Here is a 15,286-nt window from a genome sequence, read left to right on the forward strand (position 1 = left end):
CGATGTATACGAAGTCAGCATTCCGGCGACACCACACACAGGGGAGCCATTTAAAATATTTCGTGAAAGCCAACTCAACCCGCTTTTGGGGCTGCAACTGCGTATTTCCAACAAAGAAAACTCACAGTGGATGCTCACAACGTTCAATTTCGCGCTACATTATTGTCTCGCAAAATCAAAATCAAAACCAAGGAAGCAAAAAGAATTATTTGCAATAAATATAGTGAAACGTCTTTTATACACTGCCATCGATTGAAACGGAGTTCTTCATGGCCTGAAAACATCACGACATAAGACTGGTGCCGCCATCGACGGCCGATTTATAAAATGTAAACAGTGACCTTTTTGAGAGTTTTTCTACGCCCATGCCATAAGCATGGCTACGCCGCCACTGACTTCGAAACGGTGGTCGCTCTAAGTTTTACCCGGTTCAAACGTATTGAAGTGGACGACGCTCGATTTTTACGATGCAACTTGCTCGGCAATAGCTGCGTATTCTGCTGTCGGACAAAAATCATCAGATCCAGAAAGAACCAAAGATTCGATTATTTCTAAGATCAGAAATTGGAAGCGGTTTCCGTCAGTACCTTTCCAAAGAATAACTCTGCTCTCATGTAGATCAATGTCCTACTTAGCTTTTTAAAAAAAGGCAATGGTCAGTGTGCGATGTAATTGCATTCGAAATCGGACCCGCGTACAAGAGATGATGCGTCTGATGCATGGCATTTCGAGGAATGTCCGTAGATATGCAGTGCCTGGACGTCGATTTATTTTAAATTGAAATTTATCGTCCCAGCATGATTTCCCGGCGTCATGTTTTTCATCATTTTATTTTCTTCCATCGTGTGCAAGAGCATCGAGAAAGCGTTGCTGCACTTTCGGACAGAAATACTAACTAACCTCTTAGCAATCTAGTTAAAGCGGCAGTTTTGTCGTTCAGTTAAAGTTGTTTTCGGGAGAAATTAAGGCCTCTGATAATAACGCTCTGATTGCTAATGGTTCTATGACCAAGGGTGGTCTAGCTGCCTTAAAGGCAGAAACAAAAATCGTGACGGAGCATGGGCGTCAGTTCTGGCCTGCAGAGCTCAACGCTGTAGCCGCACGCGCCGGCATGTCTGAGCAGGCCACCTCCGCACCTCGATGCTCGTTAGCTTAAAAACGCGTGTATTCCTCTATTGGACTTCGCGATTTCAGCTGCCAAACAACCGAAAAAGAAAGCAAGGACAACTTTAAAAGGGACAGCAGATCTTCTAGACTGAGGTCACATTAATTTTTTTTTTTTTCTGGGGCTGGTCGGGAAAGAAATACTCGAATAGATAATTATTTCAGCAGAAAGGAACTTACTGAAATAGTCGATTTCGTAATTTCTGAAGAACTAGAGTCATAGAAGCAGTACTACCTAGGCCATTTGTTTCCTAGTTCTAAATGTATAGGATTTGCGAAACATCCACATGGGCTGGTTTATTCGGTACTTGACTTGAGTCAGCGCCAGGGTGTGACGAAGTCGGGAGAAGATGCCCTAACATTACGTTTTCCATGAGGCATGCGAATGCCCCGTTTACTTAGATGCACAATATTGTGCAGTGTTATTGAAGAATTTCAGTTAAAAGTGAACGCGAGTTATTGCGACTTTTTGCTTACCACCATTTTTTTTTTTTACATTTCTCCAGATAAATTAATAGACTCTAAGAAAAGCTCTAATCATGGAACTTTGCTACTTCCTCGAAAACGACGTGTCGGATCTCGATGCCTTGTTTCAGGACGACAGCCACGTCAGAAGCAGATCATCTAAGAGTGAAAAACCCGCTTTGCGTGGGAACAAAAGCATGCCTGAAGGAAGGTGAGTCATGACTGAGCAGTGAATGCACCCTTCCGACCATTAATTGAGACGCCGCCTAATGGCTGCAAAAGAAAATAAAACAAAAACATTTAAATTTTACATTCGCCGGCACAGTATGTACTTCCCGAGGAAAGAAATATTTACCTGAACACAGTGACGACATCGCGTGCACTCGCCAATTCCTGACATGCTCTTTTAACACATTGTATCAAAGTCGAAGCCAACGAAGAGTTAGTCGCACAGGCTGACTTAGCAAAAAGCTTTATACGCAAATGGAAAAATCTGCGGTTTACTGCGCTTCAGAAGAGTTCCTTACTAGAACAATTATTTCAATCGCTGATGATAATCAGTAATGTGGTGGGAGTCGACTTCGAGTTTATCAATGAACATGATAAGTGTATTCAGGAAAAATACTGTGGCCACAGGATAGTAAACGAAGTGCTCGATGACGAAGCGACAGATAATTGCGGCTTCTGTAGCATCTAAGTGAATACATTTGGAAACATTTCTGTCCTGTTTATGCTGTTTATGCCAAAAGACGCCTTATTTTGTAAACAAAATGTTTTTTAGTTAATTTTACTATTTTATTCACCCTGGCCGCAAGCCGGGCGTTGATAAACTTCGAAGGGGAGAACCGTCATCACTATCATAATTCGCCATTCACTCACGCTCAAGATGATGTTGCTAATGGCAGGTCATGTTTTGTTTGTTTGTTTCTTTGTTTTGGGGGGAGAGGGGGGGGGGGGGAGGGGTTAACATTCCAAAGCGACACAGACTACGAGAGATGCCTCATCGAAAAGCGGCCAGCGCGACCGCGTTTCAGCCCCGCATCATTGGGCACAACAGCAGGGAGCGCCCTACACATTGCGCCACCACTACGGGGCTATTGCGAATGTTAGACAAAACGATAAAAAACGCTTTGAGAAATAACAGACGAAGATATCAAATATGTGTTTTCCCCTAATGTCACCCGTCCTTCTCTAATTTCATGCTTGAGGTATTATTCCATAGTAGTCTATGCGGCTTAACCACATAATCAGAAAACACCCTTTACAAGGATAACGCAAATGTAACCGGATAATCTCGATATAGGTATGAAACATTCCCTTGTCTCCAGAGATTTCTGTGCATTTAGTAGAAACCAAATTAGTAGTAAGGAAGCATAGCAGGAAGTTCACGTCCAGTAAAATGTCTCTATTTTCGTGCTGTGATCTGGAAGCCAGCGTGATACCTGTGGTACGGAAGCCTGTGATAGCCAGACCAGCTTCACTGATCGTACATGATCAGTCACGCTCACACTATACTTTCACCCCTTAGAAGGCATCAGTTTAACCCACTAAGCCGACTAATTTTGATAGCGTTTAGATCCAACTTTTGCATCTATGCATTTTGATCTCATCTTCAAACAAGCAACCAAACACACACGCGCGCGCACCTCATCGTATTCAGATTTTCACAAGTAGCTCTCGTCCTTTCCCAATGAATTCACAACTAAGTGTCCACTCTTTGTGTCAGTCCACTTCTATATGGCATGCTCGGCATCGTGGTCGATAAGTTGTCGATAAAAAGTAATTGATATTCACAGTTTTGTGCTAGTTTCTTTTTGTGTTAATTTCTCAATGCAAAGCTCAGAACGCAGTATTTGAGAAATAGGTTCGAAGATATTACTGAACGCTGCCTTTCATCCTTTTTTGATTGTTCAGCTGCTGAGAATCTCTTTGAGGACTTTCCAAAAGGCAAAATGTCTCCCGATGTACCAGCCTGCGTTGACATGTTCGGCCACGTGTGCACCGACAAGTACGTCAAATCGAGCGTCGACGTGCAGCCCATGCGTTTCCAGTCGCTGCACTTTATCATCACCAAGATAATGAGTTTTATCAACGGTAAGGCTATGCTACCTCCGTAATTGCTCTATTTGTTAGCTTTCTGTCTAAGCAGAGACTGTCTTTCTAGCATCTCGAGGGCTACTAACAAGAGTACAACAAAACGCCGTATCTCAATCATGCGCTGTTCTAGGTACCCGTGTGAATTCAAACAAACCTCTAGAGCCACGTATGAACGCACAGGCCCATCTTGAAACTAAAGCGGCAACTGCATAAGCCGACATACCTTAGCGATGCGTCGTGCGACACCAATGCCGCCCCCTGTCGTTGCCACTGGTGCACACTCCGCATGAAGCAACGTGACTCGACGACAGAACAGCGCGTTTTCAGTAATGTTACTCTATTACCGCTGCCTTATCTTTCTGTAAAGTGGAGCATATAGTGAAGCTTGTATCCCGTTTCTAACACTAAACAGCATGAAGTCCGATAAAAGCTCTCATGATAATTCTGGTAACGCTTCGCATTTCTGAGGGGCACACAACAGTGGCGCCCAACTACACTCTGCTATGAAGATTTGCAAGATGTGACTTTCTTTTGATCCTTTCGATATTTAACAATATCTTGCCGCACTACCTTTTTTCTCCTTTATTACCCTACCAAGCTTTCCTTGAACTATCTCTATGCGCTCATGTATGCATGGATCAGAAGAAGCGAGCACCTGCAGGTTCTTCGCTCAAAGCGGACAAGAAAAACAAACCTCACTTGCTTCGGACGCAAGAAAAACAAAACAAAAGTTGCGTACTCCCAAACCTTCTGCAATTGGTTGCCTTGCGAGTTGCTTTCGGGAAACGGGCGCAATTTTCTAAAAAATCAGAACATAGCAAAGTCACGAGTGGAAATGCCTTGGCGACCCTCAGCGCACCGCACAGAGTGTCGCCACGAATTGTCGCCTCACGCGGTTAGCGCCTAAACAGAGGCGTAGCCCCAAGGTTGGCAACCTTGGTTAAAATCAATTTAATGCGACGGTTTTCTTACGCTATTCGGGGAGTGCGTTGTACATTTCTTGAAAGAGTACTAACGGCAAAAAAAAAAAAAAGCTGATGTTTTCCTTACGGGAATATCCCTGCGCGCATAACTGCGCCAACTCGGTGTTCCATTCTCGTTCTTTCAATCACATAGACATTCTATGAAAAGAACAGAGTAACTGGATCCTCGTCGATTCGGAGCTGTTGACAATTTTTTAGATATTTGCCGCACTTGGTTATTCTGTCAGCATAAATCGCGGGCATATCCATTAATGAGCAATTCATCCGAATTCAAAAGTATATGCACCGCCGAAGAACGAATCGCTAGCTGCGATTTATCTACTTATATAGAAAAAATCAAGATCTCTATACAATCGCGTTAACCACTGCGACGAAAGATATATCTTTTTTTTTTTTTTTTACTTCAGAATAGTCTCTTGAAATGTATCCGCCAGAAAGAAGGTGGAAGGACTGGAAAAAATAACCATGTAAAACGAAAACAAAAGTAATTGAGAGACAACCTCAGTCTTCTAGCCAGCATTTCCACAAGAGGGGTGGTGGTGAAAACGTTTATTAAAAATGGAGACTTACATGGAGGTTGCTCTGGGGAGAGGCTTAGTACCCTTCCCCTCACAAACACTAGGTGGAGTCCATAGTATGGGAACCCAGTGGCTTCCGCTGCCGCCATTGCTCGTTTGACCAACGCCTTTTGGGCTTTCAGGTCGAAGCAAGCGAGTAGGGTGTCTGAAGATTGTGTCTGTTTTTGTACAGCTGAGTAATTTGTCTGAAAGTGTAGGCTGTGAATTCTTCTTCTGGGGAGGAGGGGGACGAGGTTGCCCGGTTAGAAAGCGCGCGGGCAGCGGTATCTGCTGCCTCGTTTCTTCCTAGCCCTGAGTGGCCCAGACTATGAAGTGGTGGGATGGACTTCCTACGTACGAGCTGTTTTACAGTAGTTGGTAGGCCAGGTCCGAGCTGTTTTTTTAGTAGCCGGTAGGCCAGGTACGGGACCCAGCCCTGTTGAAAGTTCCTACACGCCCCTCGCGAGTCCGCTATGATTGTTTAGGAATCAGTGTGTTGCTGCTAACGCGACGGCGACCTCCTATACCTGTGTTACGTTCCAGGCTTTAAATGTGAGCCCGTTCACCGTTTTGCACTCGTGGATCACTGCCGCCGTGTACCACCCGCTTTGATACGGGCCGGACGCGTCCACTTAGTACACTCCGGGTTTCCCTCCGTAGTGGTGAGCTAAGGCATCTGCCCTGGCCATGCGCCTACCCTCGTGGTCGTCTTTGGACATGTTAGTGGGGAGTGGTTTTACGTGCAGGGCGTATCGCCACTCCTGGGGAAGTCTTACTCTTTCCTCGGTTACAGTCGTGTGTTGTATGTGTAGACGGGTTAATAGACGACACCCCGACGGTGTCTGCGATAATCGCGTGTATTGGCTTGTGAGGTGGGCTTTTCGCAGCTCTTCGAACGAGTTCGTCAAACCCAGATCTTGGAGTCTAAGGCTTGACATGGTTATAAGGAGGTCTAGGGCCTTCTTTAATATTTTGCGCATGATCACCTCGAGGATGTTCTCATCGTGTTTCTTGAGGCGGAGATGGGGTGAAAAAATGTTCTCTCGAAAACCCTTGTTCTGCTTATTTAATGCTCTCAAAGGTCTAAAGTAAGACTTTTCGCATGAGGAAGGAGGCAATTCATCAATGATTTTTCCGATGTTTATCGTCAATTGCAAATCACGTGAAACATGTAAACAAGTGCCGTATATTTGAGCTCTTTCACGTATGTGAATGATATGTAGCTTATCGTGTTCATTTTAATTATTGAAATATAACTATTCTGAATGCATACTATGTATTTAAAGTCTATAAAGTATGGGTATAAAAATGGTGATATACCCATACGTGGCACCATGGTTAAACATATCCATGCTGTGAGCTCAGTGAAGGTCAAGCAGCCTGACAGGATGGCGTTTGCTCATACATAGAATAATGAAGATTTTGCTTCAAAAGATGGCACTATATCTTACCGCGAAGTCAGTAATGTTGCAATGTCCTCCACAGGAAGTACAACATGAGCGGGTTAATGTATGGTTTATTTTGTTATTTTCACAACAATAGTGTTTGTTTTGCTGGTACTGAACCTTCCTACTGTCCGTTCCAGTGCTCGGTTCAAAATAGCAACATCATATGGCATGAAATCCTCCCAGCTTGCCCTTGTTGACCAATAAATGCGTTTTCCTTTTCTTTCTCTCTTTTCAGCATCAGTGGATAAGGATATAGGCTATCCTAAAGACAGTGCCCTTGTCCAGACAACGCTTTTCGTTAAAAACTGCACCAGTTCTGGTAAGAGTCATCTCTTCCCGCGAAACGGACTTGCGAAGTATTTCCTATGTCTTCTGCCATTCCGCGATTAGACCCCAGAAAGCGTCCATCGGAATGTACAGAATCCTCAATGTACATTGAGGTATATTTACTTTTTTCATTTATTCATTTATTTTTATTTTGATGATACTGTTAGCCTCTTTAGATGCTGTTACAGGAATCGGCAAAACTGAACACAGAGCTAAACAGAACATTAAAAACAGACACAGGAATTTCGCGCTAAATACAAGTCACTTCGGCCACAAAATAGGTCAGCATTTATAGTGTCCGTGTGGCAGTCTATTTAAGAAAAGAGTAATGGATAAAATAGTAATATGTAATGACACGATTACACAAGGCAAATATTCAAAAGTCAAAAACAAATTCACTCAGGCAGACTGTAAGAGAGATATGCACGATAAGAGTCAAAACACATGATCAGTATCCAGTTTCGATAGAAATACAGTAAGTGACGGGCTGCTAACTATATCATTTGGTAGTCCGTTCCACTCCCGAATTGACTGGGGAAAGAAGGAGTACCTAAACGTGTCACAATAAAATCTAATATCTGTTAAATGTTTAGAGTGTTTTGAACGCGTGTTTCTTGTTGATGAAGGGGACAGGTACTGATCAACGTCCACTTTCAGATGTCGACTCAATAGTTGGTAGAGAAACTTCAGGTGTACGAAACGGGCTCGTGTCTTAGGGTGGGAAGACAAACTTTATTAAGGAGGTCCGTAGGCGAGTTATGTCCGCGATACTTGTTATATATAAATCGGACGGCCCTTCTCCGGACACCCTCCAGTTTGGCGATTAGTTGCTTCATGTGTGGGAACCAGCAAAAAATATTGTATTCAAGTATAGAGCGAACCAAGGATGTGTAAGCTAGTAACTTTGTTTGTTTATGAACGCAATTCGTTTGTGCAATATAAATTACCACTAAACAATGAGTGTATCCGCAGGTCACACTTTGGGGCCCCGCTGTCTTTTCCTATTAGCGTTTGTGCTGTCGTCCAAAACTTTTCACTGTTTTTCACTGGCCGTATAAACTACTAGATACAAGGAAAAGACAAGCTTCGAAAGAAAGATTTAGTTGCGCATGAGAATATTGGACCACTTCCTTTAACATTCCCGTAGCAGTATCTTGCAATATGATACAGCTGCCTCGGAATTTGTCCAAGAAACGTGGACTTACATGGTTCGGAATTGAGACTACGTTTATAAGAAAACGTAAAGGGTACCATTGAATACTTGTTCATACCCCACATGAATCCAAGCCAAATAATAGTTTAGTTATTGATATGCACACGCATACGCAGCTCCCTCTCCTAAAAGAAAACTGAACTTTCTGTCTTTTCGACATATACCGCGACGAACTGCAGCGTCAAAAACAGTTTTAATTATTTTTGTTTCTTGCAGTATTCTAAATTTTGAAGACGGCGAAATAACACTGGGAATCATTTTTCTATGGTACAGCCACGTCTATTGTCATTTGCTTGTTTTTTCAAGGTCTATTCTATAAAACAAAGAAACAACGAATGCAGGAGGAACACAATCTTTAGAATATGGAGTTTCTTTTTCGGCATATTTGCCAAATTTGCCATATTTGGCAAGTATTTTTTTATTTTTAAATACAGCACTTCTCGATCGCTTAAGAGATAAGGTTGTCTTGCATATTCCGGAAAGTATTATTACAAATCAATCGTGCAATCATGCACATATATTGGGACTCATCACTCCTGCTTTTAGTACGTGCCGGAGTTATTATATCAACTGAAGGGCATCTAGACGAACCCACATTTTGTATTTTGTTACACTCGGCATTGACACGCGGTGCCATTAGCTCTTATCTCTGAACCAGACAGAGCTATTCAGTAAGTCGAAAGCTTTTTTTAAGTTTAGAAAATTTTATATTACTAGTAGGCCGGATATCGATGCCTCAGTACCAAACACAATCATGGCCAGTCTTTGTTTTCCACTTCAGCGTTATACACAACTTACTGAGTATTTCGTATCGTCGAATAACCACTATGATCAAACTCTACAGCGGCTGGATGAGCTCGCCACTAAGAATATCTAAAATAAGGGCACTATTTTAAAAAGGCGCAAAATTGGCATGTCTTTACCGCCTGTTTATAATGAGCGTGAGTAGTTAGCTGAGAAAATAACTTGTTTGAATTAGCAATAAAAAAGCGCGACTAGCAAGACCTATGGTGAAAGAATATGTTTTTACCAATTAACAAAAAATAGTGTGTCGTAAACGATTTGGTAGACCTTATTTTCTTCGGCAAAGTATTTTTAGGTGTTATATTTATGGAACCCGCATAATCCATAATCGCGCTCAGTGTCAAGGAAGTCTCAGTCCACTGTTGCCTTATGACGCCCAATCGATTTGCTGCCTTTCACAGGCGGGGCCACACAGAGCCGGTTTCTGCCAGCTGGCCGTGGTGTATCTCTGCGCGTCGTCTAGGCTGTCGGTCTGAAATAACAAATTTGTGAGCGCAGTCGCTGATGACTAATACTCCTATCATCGCAGCCTTGCGAGCTTTAAAGCTGCACATAGTGAATAAAAACGCACTTTTAAACGCGTAAAGTGTCAGTAATCAACTTATATCAATTGATTCATTTGCCGTACTATTACTGAGTGCAATGAGTTGTCATCGGACATCGCTACGGAAACTGACGTCGAAAAACTCCAAGAGCTACTTCATTGTGAGAGAAACGATCAGAATTGTAATTTTTTTTTTGTTTTTTTTTTTATTTTGCTCCTTTTTCATGGTATATGCCTTCAGTTCAGTTCAGGCGTTCAGTCGTGTCCGACTCTTCGTGACCCTATGGACCATGTCACGCCACGCTTTCCGGTCTCTCACTATCTTCTTAACATCACATAACTTCATCTGCAGTGCCTCGAGGATGCCATCTAACCATCGCGTTCGCTGCCTACCCCTTCTCCGGCGACCCTCAACCTTTCCGAACATCAAATCTTTCTCCAGCGACTCCTCTCTTCTCATCAGATGACCAAAGTAGCTGAGCTTTAACTTTAGAATTTGACCCTCCAATGAGCAGTCAGGGTTTATGGTCGACAATATCGACTGATTTGATCTTCTGGCAGTCCAAGGAACTCTCAAGAGTCTTCGCCAGCACCACAATTCAAATGCGTCAATTCTTCGGCGGTCAGCCTTTTTCACAGTCCAACTCTCGCATCCATACATCACAACTGGAAAGACCATAGCACGAGTTATACGGATTTTGGTTGGCAGACTAATGTCTCTGCTCTTTACTAGGCGGTCAAGGCTAACCATTGCTTTCTTTCCCAGAAGCAGGCGTCTCCTAATTTCATGGCTGCAGTCTCCTTCCGAGGTAATCTTGGCGCCCAAGAACAGAAAATCTGTCACAGCTTCCACTTCTTGTCCATTGATGCTCCAGGACTTGATAGGGCAAGACGCCATGATCTTCGTCTTTTTAATGTTCAGTTTAAGCCCAAACTTCTCACTCTCTTCTTGTACGCGCATCAGAAGTCTCTTGAGTTCCGCTTCACTTTCTGCCATTAAAGTGGTATCATCCGCATATCTAAGGTTGTTGATACGTTTTCCAGCAATCTTCACTCCAGCTGAAGACTCGTCCAGACCGGCCTTCCTCATGATGCACTCTGCATATAGGTTAAATAGGCAGGGCGACAGTATGCAGCCTTGCCTCACCCCTTTCTCAATCGGAAACCAATCAGTGAGACCATGCCCAGTTCTGACTGTGGCCTCTTGCCCTTCATACAGGTTCCTGAGGAGACAGATGAGGTGAATTGGAACTCCCATCTCTTGGAGAGCTTGCCACAATCTGCTGTGATCTACGCAGTCAAACGCTTTCGCATAATCAATAAAGCAGAAGTAAATGGGTTTCTGGAACTCTCTTGCTTTTTCCATGATCCAGCGAAGGTTGGCAATTTGGTCTCTAGTTCCTCTGCCCTTGCGAAACCCAGCTTGCACGTCCGGAAGCTCCCGATCCACATACTGCTGCAGCCTACCTTGCAGGATTTTTAACATCACCTTGCTAGCATGCGAAATAAGCGCGATCGTGCGGTAGTTGGAACAATCTTTGGCACTGCCTTTCTTTGGAATGGGGATGTAAACTGACCTCCTCCAATCCTGTGGCCACTGCAGGGTTGTCCAAATCTTCTGACATAATGTATGCAGTGCGTTAACAGCGTCGTGGTTGAGGTTTTGAAGCAACTAAGCTGGAATACCATCAATTCCGCTAGCTTTGTTCTTAGCAAGGCTGGCTAAGGCCCATTCAACTTCACTCTTCAGGATGCCCGGCTCGAGATCAGTAATCACAACCGTCTTATGTTGGGTTTGCACATCCGGGTCCTTCTTGTACAGCTCTTCTGTGTATTCCTGCCACCTCTTCTTTATCTCTGAGGCTTCAGTGAGGTCCTTGCCTCGTTTGTCCTTTATCACGCCCAGCTTAGCACAGAAGCTTCCTTTGATATCTTTGATTGTCTTATACAAAGCTCTTGTGTTCCTTAATTGGCTGTTGTCCTCAACTGCTTGGCACTGTATGTTCAGGAAGGCATTCTTATCTCTCCTTGCTATTTTCTGAAAATTCGCATTGAGAACCTTGTATCTTTCTCTTTCCCCCATACCTTTTGCCATCCTCCTTTCCTCAGCTATTTGCAAAGCCTCTTCAGATAACCAGTTTGCTTTTTTGCATTTCTTTTGCTTTGGAACTACCTTAGTAGCAACTTCTTGTATTATATCACGAACATCAGTCCACATCTCTTCGGGCTCTTTGTCTTCTAGATCTAATTCTTGAAATCGATTCCTCACTTCCACAGCATATTCTAATGGAATCTGATCCAGATCATACCTGAAAGGCCTTCTAGTTTTCTGCGTTTTCCTCAATCGAAGCTTAATTTTGGCAACAAGAAGCTGATGATCGGTGCCACAATCGGCCCCAGGCGTTGTTTTTACTACTTGTATAGCGCTTCTCCATCTCTGCCGGCAAATAATATAATCGATCTGATTCCTGTACAGACCGTCCGGTGAAATCCATGTGTACAGGCGCCTCTTGTGCTGTTGAAAATGAGTATTCGCTATGGTCAGGTTGTTTTCTTGACAGAACTCTACTAGCCTCTGCCCAGCTTCATTTGGCTCACCAAGACCGAACTTGCCTGTAATTCCGGATATTTCTTCACTCCCGACCTTAGCATTCCAGTCTCCTATGAGAAAAACGACGTCTGATGATGGGGTGCGGTCTAAAAGGCATTGTAGGTCCGCATAAAATCTCTCAACGTCAGCTTCTTCAGCAGCAGTGGTCGGTGCATAGACTTGGATAACTGTTATGTTAAAAGGGTGACCTTGGATCCGAAGTGAAATCATTCGGTCGTATATGCCTTATGTTTCTATAAATGTTTATTGTTGCAGTTGTCCTTCCAAAAGTGTATTGCGATTATTAACGTGATTGCACCCCCCCCCCCCACTTCCCCTCTATGCAATGCCTTCCTCGGGAGTGCCCTTAGGTGTGTCTTGAATAAAGGAATAAGTATATAAGTAATTATCTGAGTACTTCATAGGTCCTCGCTTCTGTGATTTTCAGTGCTCAATAATTCAGGCCTTGCAGAATTTTAAGCGCTAATCAATAAGCATATGGGCGGAGTAAACAAGTGCCACGTGGAAGGGAATCAGTAAGCTCTAAAGAACTGAGTTATCCTGAAAACGGTAAAAAGGGAAATTAGCACGCCAAAAATCTGCCGTAGTCACGAAGAGCCAAAGAGAGTAATGCTGACAGCAGTATAATAAGATCTGAATGTTGCTGAGCAATTCTGCGCAGCATTACGCAGTAGCCTCAATAATTTGTGCTGTATATAAAAAAGGAATCGGCGTTGAAAATTTGTGTACGCTACCAGTGCCAGGTACTATAAGGAATAAGGATTTACAAGGAACAATAGTCAGAAATACGCAGCTGTGGTCAAAGTAACTGTGAATGCGTTGAACAATAACGGGGACGTTAAGCTCGAGAAACTTGGTGCAATGTTTAAGCTTGTTGTTCACGATCTTGAGCATGGCGGAGGATTCGAAGAAGGCTAAAGTAATTATAATGTATAAAAGGGGTTGTCAACATTTTTAAAAGCAAACACCGACCAGCTTACCATGACTTTCTCACAAGATATTTGCTAGCTTAATCAGTAACGGTCAGTCTTAGATTTCAGTCTAAGAACCAGGTTAGCTTTTGGAACTAGTATACGCAACCTTATATAGCACTGTATGGTCGCACCACCCGTTTAGTGGTGCACAAATAAACAGAATGGATACGTTTACCACAGATTATGGTACACAATTTATTTCTTGTGAAATACCTACTCTTATGTGAAATACCTACTCTTATGCATACTCTTGCGCAACTAGTCTGTAGAGAACATGAGCGCAAAAGAAAAAGGTAAATTTCGTATAAATGTGTCAAATACCCTACTTCTACACAAGAAAAGTAAATGAATCCTAATCAAGTTGCTCCAAATGTGAAGACTCCTGGTTTTGTAACACACTTACACGGCCATCGACATACCATAAAATAACTCTATGGTGAGTGGGAAAAGCAGTGGAAGTGGCATGATAGCAGCCACAGAAGCATACACCTAAGACTATAAACACTAGACAGTTGTGTGAAAGCTTCAGCTTCAGAGGAAAGTTATGCCGGTCAGCGACGGTTTTTGCAGCAGTTCTCAATTTCTTATATTTTTCTTCTTTTCCAGTGCGCGGCAAAATATGAAGCCTAGAAAAAAATTTATTTCCTGGCATATTTCTCGGCAAAATAACTATACGCTTTGTTCGTGATAGCTCAGCTTCAGACTTTTCTGGATGTTCACTGTTGAACTTTGTTCCAACCCCTTTGCATTCACAGATGATCGCCTAAACGTGAACAAAAAGTCAAACTTCAAAAGCGTCTTCCAAAATCTCGGGCTTCAGGGTTTCCCGTTCATTGACGATGACACCAAACAGCCCCTGGACGTCGCTACAGCTGGGATTACCAACCTGTTTCTTTTTCCTTTCTTTCGCCTCAGCTTGACGCACAGAAAAAATGGGAACACTACCAATGAAACCTACGTCATGGTGAGTACACCTTCGCGAGCGGAATAAAGAAATAAAACCTACGTCATGGTGAGTATACCTTCGCGAGCGGAATAAAGAAATAAAATGTATCATCAAGTGTAACCTGAGAAATATTGCGTAGTATATTACGCATACTTAAGCACATGCCACTGGTGCGCTCGCGCACGGGTACGATTAACCATTGTATCTTCTCTACGGAAGGCATAAAATTTCTAAAACCAGAAGTGTGCTCCGTAAAATTATTGCCGTACCTGTACGCAGCCGGAGAAAAAAAGACGAAAGAATAGTACAGGCTAGCATACTTTATGCTTTTCCGTGAAATGTTTCCTGATGTAATAACTTTAATTGTTACTGGAGTCACTTGAAGGGGTGCGATTCAACGACGTACAACAGTGAATTTTTTCCTGCGTTCTCGGTCCACACTTTTGAACTACGACATGAGGGGCCAATGCGCCGTCTAAACGTGCTATCGTTCGTGCAGTTGCGCGGAAACGAGGAAGAGACACAGTACTACGTCGACTGTTCGTTACCTCGCTCAGACAGGAACAAAAGAACGAAGCAGTTTAGAAAATGGAGGTTACCGGCCTGTTATGAACTCGTCGCTTTGTGGAACTGCTTTACATGCATTAGACCGTCAATGGCAATATGAGTGCGAATGCATCAGTACAGAGGTTCCGTCCGGAAATACTTCCCACACCAAGTGGAGGCTCTGTCTTGGGGAGAAAATTAAAGAGCACTGCAGAATCTGCATTGGAGTAATGCAAAAGCACGGATGCTGCAGTTGGTTGTTTCTGGTTGCTTCTAGATGCTTAATTCATTTCTTGTTTACCCATTTAGCCTTTGGTACTTTCAAATTGCGCGCCAATCCCTTCCTATGCCCTTCTTCGGCTCTACTTCCGGTTGTAATGTCACATTAATTCACTTCTTGTTTACCCATTTTAGTCTTCGGTACTTTTAAATTGCGCAAAAATTCCTTCCTATGGCCTTTTTTTGGCTCGACTTCAGGTTGCGTGACGTCACATCTTTGACGTCACCTTAACTGACTGATTTAATGAACTATATTAGTATTTTATAAATTCAAATGTGGCGCCAAGCCATTGGCTAATGAGACCATTTTCGCCTTTATTTTACATCT

At 43.1% G+C, this 15,286-nt stretch overlaps 1 protein-coding gene across 1 annotated transcript in view; it reads left to right on the top strand.

Annotated features, from left to right (window-relative positions):
* The first annotated feature begins 1,703 nt into the window (after positions 1-1,703).
* Positions 1,704-15,286, top strand: part of LOC146196450 (uncharacterized) — a 43,118-nt gene continuing 29,535 nt past the window's right edge. Inside the window, exons 1-4 of the mRNA XM_084597018.1 lie at positions 1,704-1,840; positions 3,356-3,408; positions 3,544-3,723; positions 13,943-14,151. Coding sequence (XP_084453144.1) covers positions 1,704-1,840; positions 3,356-3,408; positions 3,544-3,723; positions 13,943-14,151 — 579 coding nt within the window. The remainder of the gene's footprint in view (positions 1,841-3,355; positions 3,409-3,543; positions 3,724-13,942; positions 14,152-15,286) is intronic.

The sequence above is a fragment of the Amblyomma maculatum genome, chromosome 3 (genome assembly GCF_055883805.1).
Source record: "Amblyomma maculatum isolate TAMU_Amacu chromosome 3, ASM5588380v1, whole genome shotgun sequence".
Classification (NCBI taxonomy): Eukaryota; Metazoa; Arthropoda; class Arachnida; order Ixodida; family Ixodidae; genus Amblyomma; species Amblyomma maculatum.